Source organism: Chelmon rostratus, chromosome 21, assembly GCF_017976325.1.
Source record: "Chelmon rostratus isolate fCheRos1 chromosome 21, fCheRos1.pri, whole genome shotgun sequence".
NCBI classification, from domain to species: domain Eukaryota; kingdom Metazoa; phylum Chordata; class Actinopteri; order Chaetodontiformes; family Chaetodontidae; genus Chelmon; species Chelmon rostratus.
The window spans coordinates 10,034,026-10,056,143 of record NC_055678.1 but is presented as its reverse complement, the minus strand read 5'-3'; the positions used below and the strand labels follow the sequence as shown (position 1 = coordinate 10,056,143).

General features: G+C 40.9%; 2 protein-coding genes across 4 annotated transcripts in view; both read left to right on the top strand.

Annotated features, from left to right (window-relative positions):
* Positions 1-744: 744 nt before the first annotated feature.
* Positions 745-9,086, top strand: dbf4b (DBF4 zinc finger B). The gene is made up of 12 exons (XM_041962705.1): positions 745-839; positions 1,425-1,628; positions 1,912-2,103; positions 3,052-3,102; positions 3,230-3,299; positions 3,565-3,629; positions 3,859-3,898; positions 4,025-4,070; positions 5,292-5,423; positions 5,602-5,740; positions 5,848-5,981; positions 6,113-9,086. The coding sequence occupies exons 2-12, from the start codon at positions 1,479-1,481 to the stop codon at positions 7,623-7,625; spliced, it is 2,532 nt and encodes an 843-aa protein (XP_041818639.1). The 5' UTR covers positions 745-839; positions 1,425-1,478; the 3' UTR covers positions 7,626-9,086.
* A 1,618-nt stretch (positions 9,087-10,704) lies between these two features.
* adam11 (ADAM metallopeptidase domain 11) overlaps positions 10,705-22,118 on the top strand; it is a 29,470-nt gene continuing 18,056 nt past the window's right edge. For all 3 annotated transcript variants that reach the window (XM_041962431.1, XM_041962430.1, XM_041962429.1), the window contains exons 1-4: positions 10,705-11,037; positions 11,314-11,465; positions 15,252-15,328; positions 15,765-15,831. In XM_041962431.1, coding sequence (XP_041818365.1) covers positions 10,980-11,037; positions 11,314-11,465; positions 15,252-15,328; positions 15,765-15,831 — 354 coding nt within the window. In that variant the 5' untranslated portion in view covers positions 10,705-10,979. The remainder of the gene's footprint in view (positions 11,038-11,313; positions 11,466-15,251; positions 15,329-15,764; positions 15,832-22,118) is intronic.

The following is a 22,118-nucleotide window of genomic DNA, read 5'->3' as shown; positions in this document are numbered from 1 at the left end:
GAATAAAATAATATTTTCACACTTCAAAGAGGTTCCAGCTGACAAAGCCTGGACTTAATCACCAAGTTTAAAATGATCCTTGGTGTTTTTGGTTAATGTAACATGTTGACAGGTAATGTCACAGCAAATCTCTTTATGAGTTTTTCGTAAACAATTTTACCCCTGTTGGAGAAGCACACTAATAGACTTTTATAATGTTTATTTTGAGAGGGAAGTAAAACATTACTAAGGCAAGTGTCATCTAATTTGTTCAACTTTCAGGCCTTTTCTACAGGCTAAGCTTTCATTTTGCAAGTCCTCCTCATGATAACTACCATTTGTAGTTTACTTTTGATAACTATAATTTAAACATCAACCGTCTGCTTCTCAGAGATAAGTCAGAATGAGAATAAATGTATGTATGTAGTTACACGTTTGATTCCAAATAGGCAACACTTATTATTTTGGAAATTACTTCAGGAAAATGCCTACATCCCTTGTGCTGCGTTTATGATACTGTTGGAACCGTACCCAAAACTCCTAAAGGTGAGCATGTCATGGACTTTGAGAAAGATGCCTTAGAGGATGACGTGATAGAGGCTGCCTGATAATCAAACTCAATTTCAATTTCATTTCACTAAACATCATTATTACATTGGATTTCAGAACATCACTTTGTGAATCGCTAAAAAACACGGAGATGTTAACTGAGGCCAGCACTTGAAGGCATCGTTTTACCGGATGTGACGTTGACGTCTCTGCCAGTGTTTTTAAAAAAGCGGCGGTTGGTCCTCGACCACCTTTAGATGAATCAATAGCAACAAATTTTGTATCCCAGTTTTCTAGCACAATAGTAAAACGTAAGTGAGAAGTATTTGTTTCCTTTTGCTTCGACGACGTGGTAAACATTTTAACAAACCATATATCCTCACTACAAAGTAGCTTTTTGTTGCCCTGGCGTATACTTCTAGGAATGCTAAGCTAGCTCATGTCCGCTAAGGCTAACTAATCGCAGTTTGCTAACGAGGAAGGGAGCTAGGGGTAATGGTGGGTGCTCGTACTGCGCTGTTTGGGCACGTAAAACCATTGCAGCATTATTTTGAGCATGGCAGTCATTGTTAATTCTACCTCAATTTGACCATTAAGAGGAAACCAGATTACATTTAACCTCAATTTAACAATTTAGAAACACTCAAGTAATTTATTTCGAAATGTGCATGATTACGGACTGATCTCCTGTTTCATGGAGACCTTCTTAATACAAAGTCAGTGAGAAGTTTGGGCAAAACATTGTAAAAACGAGCTTATTAAACATTATTATTACAGCTGTTTGTATTAAGACTGTCTCTTGATGGTAGATCGCATTTTTAATTTGCTCTCTGTCAACTGTTGGTTAATTTAATTGTACATTTAATTAACACTTGTGCTTTGTTCTGTCTTTTAAGTGGGATCCTGGTGTTTTTCTGTAAAGATTTAAGCTCCTTGACCGCACCAGGATCATGCAGCACCAGCAGTATGCAGAGGAGCAAGGCCTTCTAGGCTCACTGTGTCCTGGACAGAAGAAGCTAAAGGGGAAGACCTTCTATCTGGACAGTGTGAAGAAACGCTCAACAGCCCTGCTTTTGGAGGCCATATCTCTTCTGGGAGGGGTAAGCCCATGTGAATAAGAAGGCATTATGTCTGTGGATCCTATGCTGTGTGAACATTGGTTTTTGTTGTTTATATACAAGAATTATTGTATCCTTAAGCCATCAGACCCTTTGAGCCAAAAATATATATAAGTATGCTAAGTAAATAATAATAATTTTTGACAGACTGCTGAAATTCGAGTTAGATGCGTGCAAGGAAAGGTAAAGGTCTAAATATGGCAGATGGCTCTCAGCAGAAACTGATAAGCAGATTTTGTGTGTGTGTGTGTGTGTTTATCTGAAGCGGGTTGAGAGTTTCCTCCACAAGGATGTGAGCTTTGTTGTGACTGGAAGCCAAGAGAGCTTGAAGAAGCAAAGGAGTACAGATACCACAGCAGGGGCCACGGGAACAAGTGAAGACACCCAACGTCCTATAATGACACGAGAGTGCGTCCTCAGCAATGAGAAACGGCGACAAGGAACCCCTAGACCAATGGTACTGAGCATCACCCACGCATGTTTTAAAACTTTTTACAGCTTTCAGTGATATTCGTACTGAAGAAACATTATTCAGTATTATTTAACCTGATAACTGGCAAAGCAGAATCATAAAAGGATTAAAGTTTACTATTCCTAAAGTCAAGTCAGTTTTACCACCCAGCTGATTCTTTTGGATTAATTTATATGGTGTGTATTTTTTCCTACTTAATGCATTTTAACATAATATATATATTACCTAGATCTCCTCTGTTTCCAATGTCAGTGCATGTTTTTGTGTTAATATATTTCTTAGCGTTTATTATATCCAATTCTTGCTGTAAAAATCAAACATTGATACTTAGATGTTTCAAAGGTTTTTCTAAAAGGCAACTGGACTTGTTTGAGGTTCTGAAGATGTTTTGCCTCTCATCCAAAATACTTCTTCAGTTCTAACTGCCTGGTGGGAAGTCTCAGGTATTTATCCTCTTGCAGGGTCATGGATCCGTCTGGCTATCATGTGAGTCATTAAGGTCACGTGGACCAGGGTGTTAATGGGTCAATAGACTAACAATGGTGGATCCTTGTGTGAAGGGTTGAGGTTTTTCCGCCCGACCATCATGTGTGTCATCACGGGCCATTTGCCTTTTGGAAAAACTTTAGAAGTACCATGACCTGGATGAATGAGAATCTCCACAGACAGATCGCTACTTAGATGTTATTTAGTGCCCTAAATGAAAATGTACTGAATTGTGTAAATTGTTCTGCATTTATGAGAAATTCTGTTAAAAAATATGAATTAAGGATGCTATTTATCACCTTTCAAACAATCACATTTTAAATATTCTGACTTATATTGATCTTGTTTTTAATCACCAACTTATTTGGAAATTATGTCAGAGGATGTTACTATGAAGTATCAGCTGGAGTGAAATATATATCTGTGCTGTGCTGTTTTTCTCTCCAGGTTTGTGGCAGCCGTGGGAAGGCCCTGCTTGAAAAAGCCATTTGCAACAATGTGAGTCAGTGCAGCTAAAATATGGTTTATCATGCTGATCTGTTGGCTTTATTTTTGTTCTGTGGGTATTTGATGATATCCTGAAAATCACCATGGCCTGTTATCTTAACTTGATGCTGTCTTGTAGGAAAGACTCCAGAGGAGCAGTGTTTTGACCAATGCCTGCTCATGGGGAGTCAAGATTTTGTATGTGGATGGTATCCTTTTGCGTGGTGATAAGAGAGGAATTCCATATCAAAATAATAACATGATTTGATGCAAACTCTTATTCTTGTTCAAATCTGTAGAGCAGTGAACCTTTGCTAACAGCAGATGGCACCATGGGTGTGCTTATGTTCTGATCTGTGTTGCTGTGTTTCACTGATGCAAGCTGAGGAAATCTGCTGTTAACTAGTTTGGAAATAACATGCTCTTAATTACAGACCAGTCTGTGTGTTATGTTGTTCCTTAATGTAGTATCAGATGTCCTTTTATATTTGAAACAGTTGACTCGAGAGAGCTTCAGCGTGGTGCACAAGAGACCAGAGGTAAGGTCAAGGAAATCATAATTAAATTAATTGGTAAAAAGCAAGAAAGTTTTGAAAAGACATTTTTAGAGGCAGGACAGATTGGAGTTGGATTATGATCATGTTTTGGCTCATGATGAACAAATAATACAATTAGTGAATAGAATTGCTACAATGTAATGCACATCTGCTTTTGCTCTCTAGTGTTATCTTATTTTCTTTCTTATTTTCAACTTTCTTTTTAATGCAGAGGACTTACACCAAACAACAAGGTTCTCATGTTGTCAAAGGTTAGTTTATGTATACTTGTGCGCTGCTAATGCCTTTATTTCTCAAAAATACTGTATTTCTGTGGGCATAAGTGTTTTGGTTCATTTGATTTTTTTCTGTTCCTCTACACTTCTCCTGGTCTACAGCTGGAGATTTGAGGTCTCCCTATCTTAAAATTGAAGACTCGAGCAGGTAAGTTTCATCCCTCATTCAGTTTGTTTGTTTATTTGATCTCAAGCATCCTCTTCCTCTTTCTTATTCTCTTCCTTAAACCTGCAATAACTTTTATTTGTAATTTTTTTTTTTGCCACTTTGGGGTATTTAGAACAAGTTGTGAACTCATTATCACGATTTAACCTTTTTTCAGTTTTTGTGGCAAAGTTGTTCAGCACAGTTCTGTATTTATATTTCCAGTAGTTATGGAGCAATAATTCGATCACTTGATGAGATTTAAGTCCAACGTTTGCTCTCTTTTAGCTCTGTTTTTGGTCTCTACCAATCCCAGAGGGAAATATCTAGCTCTTTAGCTGCTAAATGCTCCACTATGTTCACCACCTAGCTGCAAACTGTGTCTGTCTGCTGTTTAGTGCTCAGCAGGTAGTTTACATCGGGTTTTTAGAGATTTTCAAAAAAATTTTTTGCTAAAAATTACACAAAGAGGGGTGAGATTGAACCAAAAGAGTACATTTACAGTCTAGGCAGCTAAAAAGTGAGCTGAAACTCTTTTACTTTTTAGTTCTGACCAGGTTCATGTAATGGTTGTTTAGTATCAGATGAAATCCTTTTTTGCAGTTCATGCATAATGACAGTGAAACTACAATGAGTGGCAGTGACCTGTCCCCATGTTTCTGCCCTTCCTACCCCACTGGGCGCGAGTTCTGTGGGTTTGCATTTCAGTCCAGATGATTTTCTTAATTGAACCTGTTAAGGAGTCCCATCGTGTAATGTGACAAGCCCCCTTGGTGATGCTGCTCCCTGGGAGCCCAGAGCTCAAGCGGATACGATTTCTATTTGATGGGGCTCTGTGAGCTCCACTACCATTGAGATCCTGCAGGGGATCTCAATGTGCTAACAGGTCTTTTCATTTGTCCTCTCATTTCAGTTAATTGAAGTGCTCTGGCAAATGCATAGGCCATTGTTTGGGAAATTGAACCCATGTCATCTGAAACATTTGAATATTTGTCTCTCTGGGGTGGATCTCAGATGTGTAGTCTCAAACTTTGTTTTGAGAAGTTGTTTGACATATTTTCACTTTAGAAATATGATCATGATCGTTATATATAATATGTAATAATATATGTGTACTGTTCTAACTGCATTCAGATGGCCAGTGTTGTAGCATTGTACTTTGGTTTTCCATACATAACTATTACATTTTGTGTATTAAATTCTGTTGTTTTGCTGTCTAACCAGGAAATACAAGCCCTTGCATATGCAGTCTATGACCTTCCCCACTCTGTGGTACTCGGGCCGATTTAGTCCATTTGAATGTCCTCCTCCTCCTCAGTTTGAAAAACGGACTGAGCAAGGACAGAATAAAACAAGGTTTGTTTAACTGGCATTATTTGAAGGATATATATAGGCAATTGTTTTTGCTTAAACAGTTGCATGTAAGAAACATGCAACAGGAAGTAAACTGCAGTCCATTCAGAAAGTTTGTTTAATTAAGTAAAAAGTATTACGAAGGATTTCTCACAATTGTGATCTGTTCTTGGTCAATTAGGGAGAAGAAAAAGGTTGAAAACAGCAATCAGGACAAATGTCAAACCCCACTCAGCTGTAGCCCTTCACCTTGGAAGCCACGCAAAAAGGACCTGTCTTACTGTGAATGCTGTCATCAACCCTTTGCTAATCTGGAGGAGGTGGAAATCATTAAGAATGACTTTTCTTGGCACATAGCTGATTTATTTATATTTTGGTCTGGCTTGTATTTACATCTGTGACTTGTGATCTTTGTTGTCCATCGCAGCACTTGCAGTCTGATGAGCATCGTGCGTTTGTGCTGGACCTCTCCAACTACACTGTGGTGGACCAACTCGTGGCTGAAATGGTCCCGGGATTCAACCCGAATCTGACACAACAAGCACAAGAAACACTGAATCGGTAAGTTTTGATTATTGATTTAGCAATGACCTAATATTTTGCAATTTATCTAATTTGCCTTCTCGCTAGACCACAATGGGTTTTTCTGTTTTTCAAATGGTGGATTTTTAGTATTTTCTATTTTCTCCTAGACCACCAACTCCCTTGCTCAGCCAAGAACTGGAGCCTCTCAGTGACACTGAGACGGAGCATGCTGTTCAGGCCCTGCAGAGACAAAGTTCTTCATTCAGTGCTCATATATCCAGCCCTACTAGAGGTCCTTTTGCCCCTGGACCAGGCAAACAATCACCAGGAGTTCCGTTCCCCATCCCAAATCCAGCCACTCCACCTGCTGACATTCATCCTTTCATCACTGACACAGACTGCCAGATCCCTGACAGTCATCTTCGCCCTTCAAGTCCAGCCATGCCTGTATTGGATGTTGAACCACAAGCCCTCGACTCAGCCAGCCAGCAACCTGATGCTCAACATCTCTCCCCCTGCCCTGACCCTTACTGCCTGCCTCCGGTCCTCAGCCCACAAATCCCTGATCCCTCCCACATTATGGAGCCAGACTGCCTTTACTCAGACCCTCCTGTCCTCAGTCCTCAACAATACATTGCAGACGAGCTTAAGAGAGGACCAACACTTGAAATGGACATTGCAGAAAGTGTGTGTCAGTCTGTCCCAGCTGCCACAGTTCCTATCTCTACCCTGCTTCTCCCCTCTGAGCCTTTAAGAAATGCTGAAGGATTAAAGGGATCAAACCAAGACAGTCTTTTAGAATTTAGTGGGATCATATGTTCCGCCAATGGTTTGGAGTGCGCCACACTGTTTTCACGTAGATCTCGTTCCCTTCCTCGACAGTCAGCGACGGCACCAAACCCCAAAAAGCGCTGTAGATCGGCCAGCCCCAAACACAGCCATAGCAAAAGGAGGAGAATAAGAGCAAAATTTGACTATAGTGGTAGCTGGACTGAACAAGGGCATAAATCTTCAAAACCAGAAAGTGACATTATAGCAACACCTGAGGGCTGTTTGTTATCTGACAAGGTCTCCAGTCAGATAATACAGTCTTGCCATAACCCAAAAATCTCTTCGGCATACACTCAGGAATCACTTGGTGTAAGAGAGATTTTTACCATGTTGTATGTTCCTGCTATACAATACTTCACTCAGGTGCCAAATCAAATAGACATTTTAGGTCATGGTAGCACTTCTGTTGCCGATCAGCCATCACGGCCACCTCCCTCAAAAATGAAGACTTTTGATCCTCACTTTCACTCCCTCCATGATAAATCTCACAGTGCATTTTCCAGTCAAGAGTCTCAACGTTCACTGTCCCACTCCACCTCAGTGTGCATCGAGTCGGCTCTCATCCCAGACTTAGCCACGCTCTCTCCATCATCAGACTCTGACTGGGACTGTGACTTGCTGTCACGGCTGGGCCCGACCCCTGCTCCTTTGTCACCCACTGAGCAGAGCTGTGAGCTCGACAAGGATCTTCTCCACAGGCCGTGCACCTGGATGCACGACACCAGCTATGAGTCACGTCTGCACACTGTCCTTCAGCCGTCAACCCCGGCGGCGTCGCTGTGTGTGGAAGAAATGGACCCCTCTGTGTTTTCCAGGACTGTGGTACAGATTGTTGAGGTTCAGCACTGATTATTATTTTCCTGATAATTTTAAAGAACTGGAAGAACCACTACCTGGACACCTGAAGTAGTAAGTCTTTGGGTTTGCATCTGCATATCCTACTGCAAGAAACAATTGGCAGCACTCTTAAGGTCAATGAAATGTACACTGAATAAATATCTAAAACTTAGTGCAAACTAGTACAGTATTTTGCTGCTTTTAGAGGTGCAGATTTCTATTTAAATTTTATTTTTTGTTGAAGTAGATGTTGCATAGTGGAATCTGCATCTTCCCATGAATTTGAAGCTCATCCATTTTCATTTTTCTTCTGAACTTCTCATCCTCCTTGTGCACAGGGCCCTAAGCAATATTCTGTATGTCTTGCTGACTGCAGTGTTTCAGCAGCTATGTCCGGGAACACATGGTGGTATTGAGAATTTAATGAGGCTTTTCTGAAGGGGGCATTACTCAATTACTCTAAGTGCTGTGTCTGGATCAGATCCCATTCAGACTGGTGTTGATGAGGCCTTAGTAGAGTGGAAGACTTACACAACCTGTGAGATGTCAGATGACTTTTCCTGCCTTTTGAAGGTGGGCCAAAGGTTGGGTTTTGTCAAGGAGAGGTGACTGCTTCACAGTAGTGTGCTGCAGCTACAGAGAGGTTTATTATCTTCACTTGGGCGTGGCTACGTCACGTTCCGGCTGCGACTTGGCTGCCTGAGTTGATTGGCCATTCTAGGCAGTGCTTGTGATTCCACCAGATGCACCGCAGCACGTTTGAGACGCATCCAAGAAGCGACCCTCTGCTCTGCTCCGCTTAAAATACGCAGTATGTCTATTTTTGACAGAAGCCGCATCAAGCTGCACAGAGCAGATCGAGCTGGGCAGGAAATCAGACACTGGAACAGTATAAAGAATCCAGTCAATCTTCAAAATTAAACACTCTGTGCAGACTTGTTTTGATTTATCACATCAAAAAATAAACAATTTAAATATGCAGCCTTCTTATCCATGTTAAAATTCAATCCAGCAAAATTTGAGCAAGTCAGAAAAATTGGGCAGGTAAAATGCTCTACTTCCCAGTGGGGTATGAAACTGCAGAGGACAGAACAATTGTGGCCGTTGGAATCTCCCTGTCAGGCCAACTTACCATTAAAGACTTGTCATTGCTCATCAGGAGCAGACAAAACTCAAAACCACATGTTATCAGAAAAGCCCACCATCTGCTGAATATCTTACATGGACATTTAAAACAGATGCATGTATGAGCAAATTTCTCTTATGGAAATGTGTCAAATTGTGTGTGTTTTAATGGAATAAATGTTTTTAACTATAAACATTTCCTGCTGCATAGTTCAGAAAAAGTTGTTGCACGGGTACAGCAAAGTTAAGAACTGTTGGAGTATACTGAAGGTGATTTTTCCTGTGGTCTTATTAAATGCTGACTCTGCTTACAGGCTAAAGAAAAAACAAATGGGGAGGGAAGGATGAGGCAAGGGCAAACGAGGGTTGATGTGTCCTGTTTGGCTCATCAGCCCAGCTTCCAGCTGACACAAACAATATTTGATATCTAATCTCCAAGCCTTGTTACGTAACCCCCAACCGTCTAGATTTGTTGGTATGAAGAGATCCTTTGTATGAGGGTCCTGGCAAAAACCATAGCAGCTTGTCACCAAAGAAGGGAGAACAATTTTACCCTTTATTTTATGAGATGTTTTGGTTGTTGTGTGCTGTATAGACTTTGTTGGAAAGGGGAATGGAATGTGGAAATTGTGCCTTGTGATGGTGTAACTGCCAACAGGGAGCAGAGTGTTCAAGTTCAAGTGAGATACAAGGCACAAAATCTCAAATGTTCTGGTACTTGGTGCATTCATCAGCAAACTCCCATTTCACAAGATTTCTGTGTGTGGGGTTGATGGATTCTTGTCTGTAGTCATGTTTGATCCTTTAAAATTGGTTCCATATATATAAATGTCAAACACTAAAATGTGTTTGGTTGTAATCAGAGCAGGAAGCTGTAACCTTAATTAGAAATTTCAGTTTTAAACAGCTCTCTGTGATCACTGTATATGCTGTGAGTATGAAAATCCATTCACCAGCTCTTCTCGAGCTCTTGATCAGATAATACAATCTTCAATCTTCCTCAACAAATGGAGTCAACCAGTTTTCATTGAAAATTAGTATGTTACCATTCCTCTAAGCTCTCTTTAAGAACTGCTTCTCATCCATGTTGGCTTTAAAGTTGGGACTGAATGGTCACTGTTAAGCGTATCCGAGGTCAAGACTGAGTGTTAAATCCCAAATTAGAAAAATAATAATTTTATTTTTGAGGTGTCAGACATTCAGTGCAGAGTGAGGTCCACAGGTTTTCCATCTGTGTGACTTCAGACTTTGTTTCAAATCCACTATCACAATGAGTAGCCATGTCTAAACAACAGTCTGATTTCAGATTCCAGTTTTTCAGGGCCTTTAACCTATTGCAGAGGTTCCCAACCATTTTGGCTTATGACCTCTCATCACAGGTTATCACTCACTGTGGACATGGAAAAACAATGTTAAAGAGCCTGAACAAATAGCCTGTATTTCAAAGGAAAAACTAAATTCAGTTAAGTAAGAGGTTAGTTTGGGGGTTAGTATAGTCTAGCAGAAATATCTTTCTCTTTGCAACCCAATCATCCAAGGGCTCCTTTTTGAAATCAAGACCATTAATCTTTAATTACACATTGCACAAACTATATGAGGGAAAGAAAAAATACAATTAAAGCAAAGTTAATAATTAACCTGTTTTTGGTCATGTTTGCTCATGATTCTAATGAACTGAGGCAGCAAAATATGCTTATCAGACTATTTAAATACCTGATTAAAGCACCATATCACATTAATTTAAAACGTGTTATACATTGTAAACTGTTACTCTCCATTACAGCATTCAGTATTTATAGTTTGTGGCGTTTATCCGGTGTACCATCAGGTGTTCCCCCCGGGTCCCCAGACCGACTTTTGGACCTGTTCAGGTGTCATCAAAGAGCGTGGGTGGACCCGCCAAGCCCCACGTGCTCCTTGTTTCCAGGTCCGCGGCTCCTCGCGCAGCCTCGTTGCCTCGAGCGAGCCCAGTAAGGCCGAGTGTGCGATCGCGCGGCGGAGCTCGGTGGCACAGACACGCACCATGCTGCGGGAGCCGAGCGAGGGAGCCTCGCCGGGGTGCTTTTAACTCGCCAGAGGCGGAAAAGGAGGTGAGATGCGGGCGCCGCGTTCAAAGGACCCCCACTGTTCTGTTTGTCTTCACTGTCAACAACAGTCCCGCAGCTGCAGCTCCGCTCACGCCTCTTTTCGCTTCATTTAACGGCGCTGCACCGAGGAAATCACTAGGACTATGTGAGCATCATGCTTGCTGTGAGATGCCTGCTGTTCGCTGCAGTGTGTGCACGGTGCTCCGTGACAGGTACCGCTTTTCTTTTACCTCACGATTTAGTTTATTACAAGCAACCTGTGATTAGAATTAGAAGAGGGAATTGTTTTTGTCCACTATTGCAGCCACTTAACATGCGATGTTCAACAACAAGGGCCATGTAATTGTTGCATCGGTGTCAACAAGCAGCTCAGCAGCAGCTGTTGGACTGCAAAAATAAAACATGTAACATCGACACCATACAGCTTGGGCTGCTCTCCGGCATCTCATCGTGCCCGTGCACTGAACCACCTCTTGTGTCCTCTGCAGGTCTGAGGGAATGGGCGAGTCTGGAGGGAAGGCTGCCGCCTGCAGAAGAGGTCGTGCAGCCCAAGCGGCTCCTGCAACAGATCCACTCCCAGGAGGAGCTGCTCCACAGCCGCCTGGACACCCGGGTCAACAACTACACAGCCGGGGTGCAGGTGAGTTTACTCTGCACGTAACCGGGTTCACATCCATCCACGCAGACCACCAGAGCGGAGTACACTTGTACTGTATTATTACTCCCCTTCATTTAATCCCAGTTTTCAATATATTTAGAGTAGTTGATGAGATGAAATTGTGAGCAAGGTCTCCACAGTAAAGGAGCATCATTCATGCTTCATTAATGTTAAGGACTGAATGCAAGACTTTGATTAAGCTGCTCAGGAAGGAGGTTCATTCATCATGTGAGGAACGGCAGAGTCCCTTCAAACAGAATGAGATGATGAAGCGATACCATTCAACTGTACAGCCGCTCACAAAGACACCACCCATCATAGGAATTCTCCCATCAATGAAACCTGAAATCTATTAAACATAGAAGGAGTTGAGCTGGATAAATTATAGAAAAAGTCTCAGTGTGCACATTTGAATGATGAATGATTTTAGGATAATGTTAATGAGATATATATTCCCTTTTTACACCCCTCTGTTTTTGCTGGACAGTATTATTTCCATTTTAAAATTGCATGCTTTATTTACATTTTTGCTAGATAACAGATAAATCAGCTGTTTTCTTTTTCTCTTCTGAAGTTTTTTATTGCTTTTGCTACAGTTTTCCTGCAGTGAGATGATATACTATAGCCTCGTTTCAGCATAAACTGTGTATGGTTATGTCCCCACTCTGTACAGCTCGGTCCTGACACCATTCCTCCACCCTATAACCTTAAAGTACAACAAAGAACATCTGGGAGATTACAATGGAATAAAAGCAATTACTTAAAAAATAGAAAATTTAGAAAAAACGCTGTTATGTATTCAAACAAGTGCGGTAAGACAGCTGATTTCTAAAACTGTAACCTTTACCTCCTCTCCACCCCTGTTTGTCCCCTCTTTTGAGGTCATGTGTCTGTCATTCCTACTACACACACACACACACAATGCCCAGCTGGCAGAGGCCATAACAGGGCAGAAAATTCATTGCACCCCCCCCCCACCTTCCCCTAGCTGCCTCCTCCTTTCCACTCCATTAGCTAATATTTCACACCTCTACCTGTCCTCTCTCGTTACCTCCGCTATGAACACTGCCTGTCAGTCAGCTGGCCGGTCAGTGGATATGACACAGATCTGACCTTGAGCTACCCTCTGTGGTCAGCGTCTCATGATCTCTGTCCCTGTGAGGAGCCCTCTAGAAGATTTGTAGTGCTGTTTTCCATGTCTAAGTGCTTCCACGCTACAGAATGTGCATTTAGATGACAAGCAGAATCAGTAGAGTCCTCTCAGTGTCTCTCTAGGAGCTGTAACTACACATTCAAAAGAAAATGAATGCTGACATGCAATGATGATCTTTTTGTCCGTGGTTTTGCTGGATCGAGTAAAAAGGCTGTGCTTTTGGCTGCACTTAAAGATGCTATATTCGTTATTTTTATATTAGCAGTAGCTCAAATGATTATGCGTAAAATGAGCCAGCAACAAACGGCAGAAAGAGCCAGATACTTCCCTCAGGGGTCGGGGGAGGCAAAAAAAAAAAAAAAAACAGAGCTAAAAGTGGATGTGTAAATAGGTAGGTAGTTGCTAAGAAGTTTGCCATCTCAACTTTAAAAGGCCATGAAAATGGTAAAAAAAAAAATCAGTTAGTGCAGGTTTTCGGGGTGGAAAAAAATGAAGATTCTCACACAGTCTGGTGTTAACAGGAAGTGTTGCTATAAACTAAGATTAAGGTCAATGTCTTTGTCAAAACAAGCCGGGCTTCAGCCTCTGGTTAATTGGCTTATTTTGTTTATATGAATTTAACAATGTTTTAGTCTTTAAAAGCCGATATAAGGCTTGTATCTTACCAACAGCAGTTAGCTAATGTTCATACTTGTAGTTGTGTCCAGTAAATATTTTGTATTTATAGTATAAAATAGAGTTAAGTATCTAATCCTTTTTAAAAACTTGTCATCCTGTTTGTGTATATTGAGTATATGATTCTGTGTGTTGAGCTGAGATACTGATACAAAATTGAATATTTGGGATTTGATGTTGAAATAAAACAATATAATAAATAATCTTCACTGTGAGAGCTCTGATGCAGCTGTCTTATCTCTGCTCACAGTCACCACTGTGGGCTTTTTATTGTTCAGTATATGGACCCAGTGGAGGTTTAGATTGATACTAAGTGGTTTGCAGAGAGTGCATGGTAATACTGATGAGACCTGCCTTGCAGCTGGCCAGTAAGTACTGATGGGCGCCACCACAGAGCTCGGTCATATATTGCGGACGGGGTTCACCTTGGAGCAAGGTTAGCCAGAGCTGATGAGCCCCACCAGCCAGCTTTATCCAAAATGCCTCAGGGATGGATGAGGCTGTCTCGCCTTCAGGGAGAAGCTACTGGAAGAAGACGCCTCTTTCCTATCCAAGTCTTTGTTGTTTTGGTTAAATGATTTCATACTGAACACCCATCAGTTCTCCACCCTCTGTCACATTTTATTATTGCATGGATATGAATTATATATGCATTTATCAATCTAAAAGTAAGCTTTTAGTAGTTATTTATGCTTAGTGTCCGTTCTACCCCATGTCATTGGAAGTCTTCATGTACATTTACCAGTGTCCTGACTGTTTGCTCTCCCTGCAGAGCTGTCAGACATAAACTAGGAACTGTAGCATAAAAATGAATGCCTGACCTTGACTTAAAGAGATGTAGCTGAGACATTTTCCGTAATGTAATTTGACTACTGCCACTTCTGTCCACTCTGCACATGCTGCACCTGCATGCATGTATCCTGCAAGAGGGATCACTCCTGTTGCTCTTCCAGCAGTTTCTCACTTTCTTACCAAATAAAGGCGTTTTCTTATCCGAACTGAAGGTCTAAGGATAGAGGGTGTGTACTGATTTGCAAAGCCCTCTGAGACAATTTTGGGCATTTTAAATAAAGTAACTTGTCTTGATTAGGCTTTAGAGTGCTGTGCTGTAGTATAAAACTGACATGAATCCATGAAAGAAGAATCAATGCAAATACACTAATGATATGTATGCATAATAAAACGCCAAAATTTTGCCCCAAAAAACAAAAAAAATACTGGATGGTGGTGAAACAGCTCCAGGAACAGCTAAAAACCAAAACCCAACGCCTGGCTTTTTGAAAGAACATTTTGTTCTCTCGTTAAGTGTAATAGCCGGTGAATTTTCAAGGTCACAGTGTGATTGATGTCCCATAGCACAGGTGTTGTATCATTACTACCCCATTCACAGAAATGCAGTCTGTATCTAGATAAGGAAAAACACATTTTAATGCAGGTATAAATGCTTTGAGAACAAGCTGGGAGCGGAGTGCCAGACCACATTCAGAGGTGGTCAGGCTCACGTTGTGATCTGATCTCAGCCAGCTGTAAATGTGATCCATACAACGGAAAGAAAAGAGAGCTTGGCTTGTTGACAAGTCTGCCAGCCCTGCCTAACAAATTTACAGTACATAATGAGACATCCATAAACAGATCTCATGTATAAAATGGTTAAATTCTTGTATACCAGCTATAAAAAATGGTATATTAGAAGGACTGGTGTATAGCACATACTGTATGTGCGTATCAGAATTGAAGCAAATAAAGCCTTTGATTTCTCATGATCACATTCATTTACTGAAGTGAACAGTCTTGTCTAAACAATTTTTTTACATCAACAGATGTAATCAATCAGCTTCAATGTCTCTGACTTTTTGTTGCTACTTCAATCAGTGTCTCAGTCGTTTTTTTCCCCTGTCTTATCTTATGCCTCCTTCTCCCAACTCCCATCCCTCCCTCAGCCCATCCATCTGGCCCAGAGCAGCTTCCTGGTGGAGGCCTTTGGCACATCCTTCATCCTTGACCTGGAACTCAACCAGTAAGTCCACACATGCCCGCAAAGCATTCGCACATCCACGCCACAGAGGCACAAAACTGTTGTTTGATGCTTTGCGTACAGGGGTCACCGACATGAGCGTACTCGCCTCTCCATATGCCCACTGCCGGTCTTTCTTCATCCGTCTCTCCCGCCCACCCACAGTGTCACACTGTATGTGCTGAATTTATGTAATGCCTTTCACTGGCTTTTCAGCACTTAGAATAAACAAGTCTTCACACATTTGGGTTTTACTCATGAATCAGCCATTTGCTAATCTCGATTCACACTAGTCATAATAATGAATAATGACATACTGGCCTCTGATAGTCACACAGTGCTACAACCCTCCTCTGTCAGACAGTTACAGGAGTGCTGAGTTTAAGTTGAAACCAAATGTTTGTGGCTCTTCTCACGTTTTTCCTCCTCTTCTCTCCAGCAACCTTCTGTCGACAGACTATGTGGAGCGTCACTATGACGAGGACGGGCAGCTGTCGCAGAATGTGGTAAGAAATAGCTTTAAGTACGCTTGTTTGCGTTCTTGCTGAGCGTTAGATGAGAAAATTATTACCACTCTAATGTCTGTACAGTGAATACAGTCAAAGCTAGCAGCTGGTTAGCTTGGCTTAACTTACAGACTGGACACAGGAAGGAGACCACTAGCCTGGTTCAGTCCAAAGGAAACTAAATCTATATCTGCACCTCGGTTTTTAGGACTAAAGGATTGATACCTTTGGACAGAGCCAGGTTAGCTGTTTCCTCCCCTTTCCATCTCTTTATGCTAAGCTATGCTAAGAATTGCTATATTCTTAAATAAAAGTGGCATCGATTTTCTCATCTAACGTTTAACAAGAAAATGTTATTCTTATTGTTATTTCTCAAAGCGTCAGACTTTTCCTTTTATAAACTCATGAACAAATGCTGACATGCTCATTTCTGTCAGGACTGAATAGAAGTCAATGAGCTTTTTTTCCGACACAGCTGATTTGATAGAAACTGACTTTGTGCCAATACCTACTACAGCGTGTTTCCAATGGGTCTGTTTCTTCTGAGTGGAACTGAACAGACTCAATAACAATAGCAGCAGCACTTCTTTATCTTGCCCCGCAGGTAGAAATTCACAGAAGTGGAGATGCTTTTGAATGTTTTGAGGCTCGTGTAAATGGCTGTGGGGATGTTTTGCTTCAGGTGTGTGTAAGCTGCCCGGGTTGTTTTGCTCCATACTCTGGTTTCCTCCACCCGTCAATCCACATATCATGTGTCCAAAAACATGGACTGATGATTGAATTGCTGACGTTGTCCTCTCTCTCATGCATTATGAATTTGAGCAAACTGCCCTCTCTATAAAAATGTTCTGAGTCTGGTTTGTTTACCCGTGTTTACTCAGAGACAGGCAGTCAATGCAGGCGGCTTCTACTCTCAACACCACCTTTCTGTCTGTACACTCTGCTTATTTCACCCTCCGTCCCTGCCTTTCTGTCCCTGTCTTGCTATCGCTCTCTGTCTCTTTCACTCTCTTTTTCTCTGCCAAAGACCACCTGACCAATCAGTAGATGGTTGCCATGGGTACCAGCAGTCAGCAGCAGCAGCAGCAGCAGCAGCTAGGGTCTTTTTTGTCATGTCGTGACAGGAATTCAAATCAAGTCCGTTTCCAAAACCGAATCTCACAACCACCCTCTGACCTTTGCAGCCAGATGTGTAAAAGCACAATCAATGAGTTAGAGATTTATTTTCAAACGTTAAAATCAAACACAATGACAACAACACATAAAAAATGTAGAATATTGTGTGCAGGGAGAGGAAAAAGTCCCAAATGAACTTGTTTACTGTCCATCTATATAATTTAAAACAATATCAAAGATTTATGTAGATTATCTATGAAAAAAACACAGCTCACTATATACATGTTCTGTGAGACAGGAAGATGTAATTCTGAGAAAAGGGATCTATGCTGTAAGTCACTAAGATGCAAGTAAGATGTTTGGGAGAAGAATGGGCCGCAATAAGTTTATAAAGTTTGTTTTCAACTGTAAAATGGATCACTCAGCCTTTGTTGAAAATTTTTAATAACCAACTTTAAAGGATCCTACTCAAAAATGCTGAAAACATGTCTATCAACCAATATATCAAATCAAATAAAAATCAAATCAGATATTTATAATAATGTCTGTCGGGCTCTGCATATTTGCATTATGTCCTTTTGCCAGTGAAAATAGCAAAGTAGGTTGTAGCTTTCTAAATATTTAGGGACCGGAACATGGAAGATGCTATCAGACACATTTGGCAAACCATGTATTTAAATCAAAAATAAAGAGATAATATGTTCTGTGTTGGAAGTTTAGAATTTGTAACCATGAAATCATGAAAATGATTTCAATGCAGTTTATTTACTTGATAAAGTATCTCTGCATCAAAGTTTTTGAAAGAATATGGTACAAATAAATTAATTAATGTCAGGGTTTTTCCATCAAGAGAAGCAAATAGATGAAATTAAGATGAAGGTTGATGGGGAAAACAAAAGTTTTCTTCAAGCAGTTTTGCTTTTAAAGTCTTGAAGTAGATGTTATGTATGAATGTCTATTAATCTGTCTCCCTGTTGTCAGGATTAATTATTGTTTCTGATTGGCTTGGATGTTGCACATTAAAAACCATTCATGACCATGAAATGATTGGCAGATAGCAGCACCCACTCTATTTGTATGTCTGAACTGCTGCGTGAACTGAACATAATTTTCTGATACACATACAAACACCCACACGAGTCTTTGGAGCAATAAAGCTGCACAAATTACTTCTATGGACATTTCCTTTTCTACATGCGGGACGAAGGAGCCGCTGTATGCAGCCCCCTCCCCCACCACCACCATCCCCAACTTGATTTATTTAGTTTTACTGACGTACCAATAAATTGCTCCTGCCTTTGTGTGTCACTTTTTTATTGGTCCCTGTGGATCTGAGCGGGTGACTCGCTCTTTCGGATTGAATCTCACTGACACGTGAATAAAAGAGGAATTGAATTAGGGTTTGAGGATGGGCCGGATAGAATAGGAGCTGTTATATATTTGTCAGTGTTCTGCTGAATACCTGCCTCTTCGATTTCTGACAATCAGCAGATTTTTATTTCTTTATTTATTTTCAAGCTCTTTTGTGTGTTGTGATTGGTTGAAAGCATACAAGATATCAATGGGGGAAAACAATGGCTGATGAAATACAGAGCTTCAGCTCAGTACCAGTCATTTAATTCGCAGGCTAATGAATTGTTAGACAGTGTTTACCGCCCTCTGTCATCTTGCAGCATTGCTTATTAAATAATAATCTCAGTTCCTGAATTAGCTGCAATCAAACACAACCAGAGGGAGATGGGGAGAAAGTTTTTTTTTTTGCATTTGCATTTGCTGTTCTCATTAATTTAAATCTCTTTATGTTTCTCCCTAAATAGTTTCACTGTTGAATTATTCAGTCTGTCTTTGTGTGGCTTTATTGTATCTGAAAAACGGGGAATAAACGTGCTCCTCTTACCCACTGAGGAAGTCTAGTGTTCCCAACTGATGCTTTTGTTCTGTCTCATCATCCTTTCACTTTACATTAACTCCCTTTGTTTCATTACCTTTCCAACAATGCTGAGTCCAGACATCGAGTGAACTCCATCTTTTCTAATTCAGTTAGTTTATGATGTCAAGTTAAATCCTCCCTGACTCTGCTGGATGTTTATTTGCCTCTGTTTGCACATGCAAGCAGTTTTTAATTCATCCATATAGCCACTCACTCGTTATGTCCTCTGTCCTGCTTACCGGTCCCTGTCCTCCCAGCTCTGTTGATATTTAAGTGTTAATCCATGATTTTCCATACAACATGATTTATTTGCCTTCGTGAGTGACCTTCATTTGAAGCACATGCATCTGCTGTGAGAAGAGCACTCAGTTCCTCAAAGTCAGCATGTGTCTGCTGTGTTAGGCAATTTGATTTCCTCCATTTAGCCTTGTAATCCTGCCTTTTATTTATTTATTATCTTGCCCCGGACTAAGTGCTGTGGGCCGTCTCCCTATTCGGTATGAATGATTAAAGTCCTTCTTTTTCTCAACAAATGAACTGACACTGAATCTAAGCAAGCTCTATGAGAAAAACGGGGAATAAATTGAATATATTTAGTTAATTGTCTCTGTTGTTGCACAACTTTGAACTGATTCCTGAAATTAGCAACTGATCTAAACATTTATTTATGCAAAACTTCAAATTTTCACAGTATAGTTTTTTTTTTCAAATCTACATACATTAAGCTACAACTAATTATTAGCTACGTTAGCAGCGTTTTTGCTAATTTTGTCAGTCGGTCTGTCTGTCACTTTGTTCCAGACTACAATATCTTAACAACTGTTTATTTGATTGCTTTGAAATATCATGCAGACATTCATGCTTCCATCTGGATGAATTGTAATATCTTTGATTCATTTTTTAATTGTCCGCTACGTTGGTTTATGACCAAAAATCTGCAAAACTGATGTCATTCCGAACAGGCCCTGTGCTATAGGTGTGCTATGTGTTTTATGCTAATTCGCAAATGCTAGCATGATAACACGGTCCATTAAAACGATTTACCTGCTAAACATTAACATTTTAGCATCGTCATTGTTAGCAAGTTAGCATGATGTTGCTAGCATTTAGCTCAAACAGTGTTGTGCCTAAGAACAGCCTCACAGAGCATTGCTATAAAGTCATCGTACTTCATTTATATTGATTAATATTTTTGCAGAGACATTGTTTGTGATCTCATCTCGAAGGTCTTCAAGCAGAGAAACTGTGATAAATTTCCAACCCGTTATAGTGATTTTGATGCATAAATATTTGGAAGCTTGTGTCATTTGATTTTGAAGCCGACGCTTGTTTTTACCAGTCTGGAAGTGAAAGCCTCATGCCTTAATTTCAGATGGAGCCGATGGTGAAGCCATTATAGCCTTTTAAGGTTTGCAGTTTTTAACAGCTTCCTTAATGTAATCACATTCAGAAAATCAGTAAAACAACAAAACAGACTAACTGCATTATGTTTCATTAAATGCAAACCAGCACTGTGTCGTCTGAGATGTCACGGACGCATAGATGCAGCTTCATTTAAAGCTCCCCCACACTGCACCCTCGCTCTGTTGAGGAATAAAAAAGCCTCTGATCTTAGCTTTCTCTCAGGTGACTGTGACTGACATGAGGCGGGATGAGGATGCCATAGTTGACAGACAACAGACAGACCACCAGGGCAGCCATTGATTTCTCATTGACAGGAACCTTGCTGACTGTGTGGTTTTCGAGGGTATGTTTTGTGTACAGTTCCAGTGAGCGAGCCACTTAATGCACAGAAACAGCTCATTGTTGCTGAATTGGCCGTGCTGAAGTCTTATTTGCGACGTCAGATCATTTTTTGCAAGTGTGTGCTCGACTTGACAGGATGTCCGAGAGATTTTTGAATTGCAGCTCAAAGTAAAGGTCGACCAAGCATGAAGAACAGCAGCTCCATGTTGCCTCTTCTCTTTTTGGTCTGTCAGCCGTGCCAGACAAAAGCAGGCTCAGGTAGCAGACATGACTTATTGGGGTTCATTACAAACACCTGAAACTGACCCTCTCTTTCACACACTACTCGCGCAAACACACACACACACACACTTTGTAGATTCAACTAGTAGCTACAAACACATGTGACTGTAATCTCCAGCCACTTAGATGAAGTCAGCTTGCTTATAAAAAAATCCTCCCCTGCGTGTAATTCTGTCTGCCATGCACACTTTATTTTCTCAACTACTTGTGTTCACTCACACATTTAAACACATGCACGTGTTGCTTGACTGACAGTGGCAAGTCTCCTCTCCGATTGTCGTAATTCGATCATTCCTGTACTCTGAGAGGCGGCGTGGAAACACTATATTCCAAACATGATCATCCAGTTGGAGCCTTCCAGGGGATTATGAATAATCAGGTGGAGGTATCTGGCAGGAGGTGCACAGGTAACGCAGTTCTGCCAAACTGAAAGGATCAGCTGCAACTGGCACAGACCCTGACAAAGTTTGTCATTTTATCCTGTATAAAAGGGGCACTCCACTGATTTCACATGTCAACCTGAGAGGTCGGCTTTTAAAATCAGTTGCATGTCTTCTGTAGCTTTTGGGGGAGCTTTCTAAAATCTGAGAGAATGAATCAAGCGATTTCCGTTCCAGATTTCAATGTCCCGGACAAATTTGAAATCCTGATCAAATATTATGGGTTTAGTGGGCTTAAGAACAATTGATAGGCAGGCTAGATAAAGAATGATGTGGTTTCAGATAATACTTGTTCAGGTTTGCTTGTTTGACCATGTCTGATCTCTCTCGCTGTACACCGTTTGCCATTGTCAACACCAGGTGGGCTACGGCATTCAATCAGAGCATGCGCTTATACAGAAGGTTAAAGGTAACACAGTCAGCAAAATATGGACATTGATTTCTCCTCGATTTACCCTCTGTTCTGGAAAGGAAAAGGCTTCTCTTTGGATGTTATTGTCCATTCGCAACCACTAAAATTTTACATGAACTCTTCTGCTGTCACTGTACATAGCTATGCTTCTAGCTAAACAGCTCCAGTAACGGTTGAAGACAAGGAGTTAGTCTACTGCAACTGTGAAAACTGTACTGGACAACAAATTCAGTGATAGATATCAGAAAAAGCCTGGATAGCGAGAATCAGATCCAACATATTGCAACACGGCTAAGAGTCTAAGGCCATGCTAGCAGCTCTGCGACACTGTGCTTGAAGCTAAATGCTAGCATCAGCATGG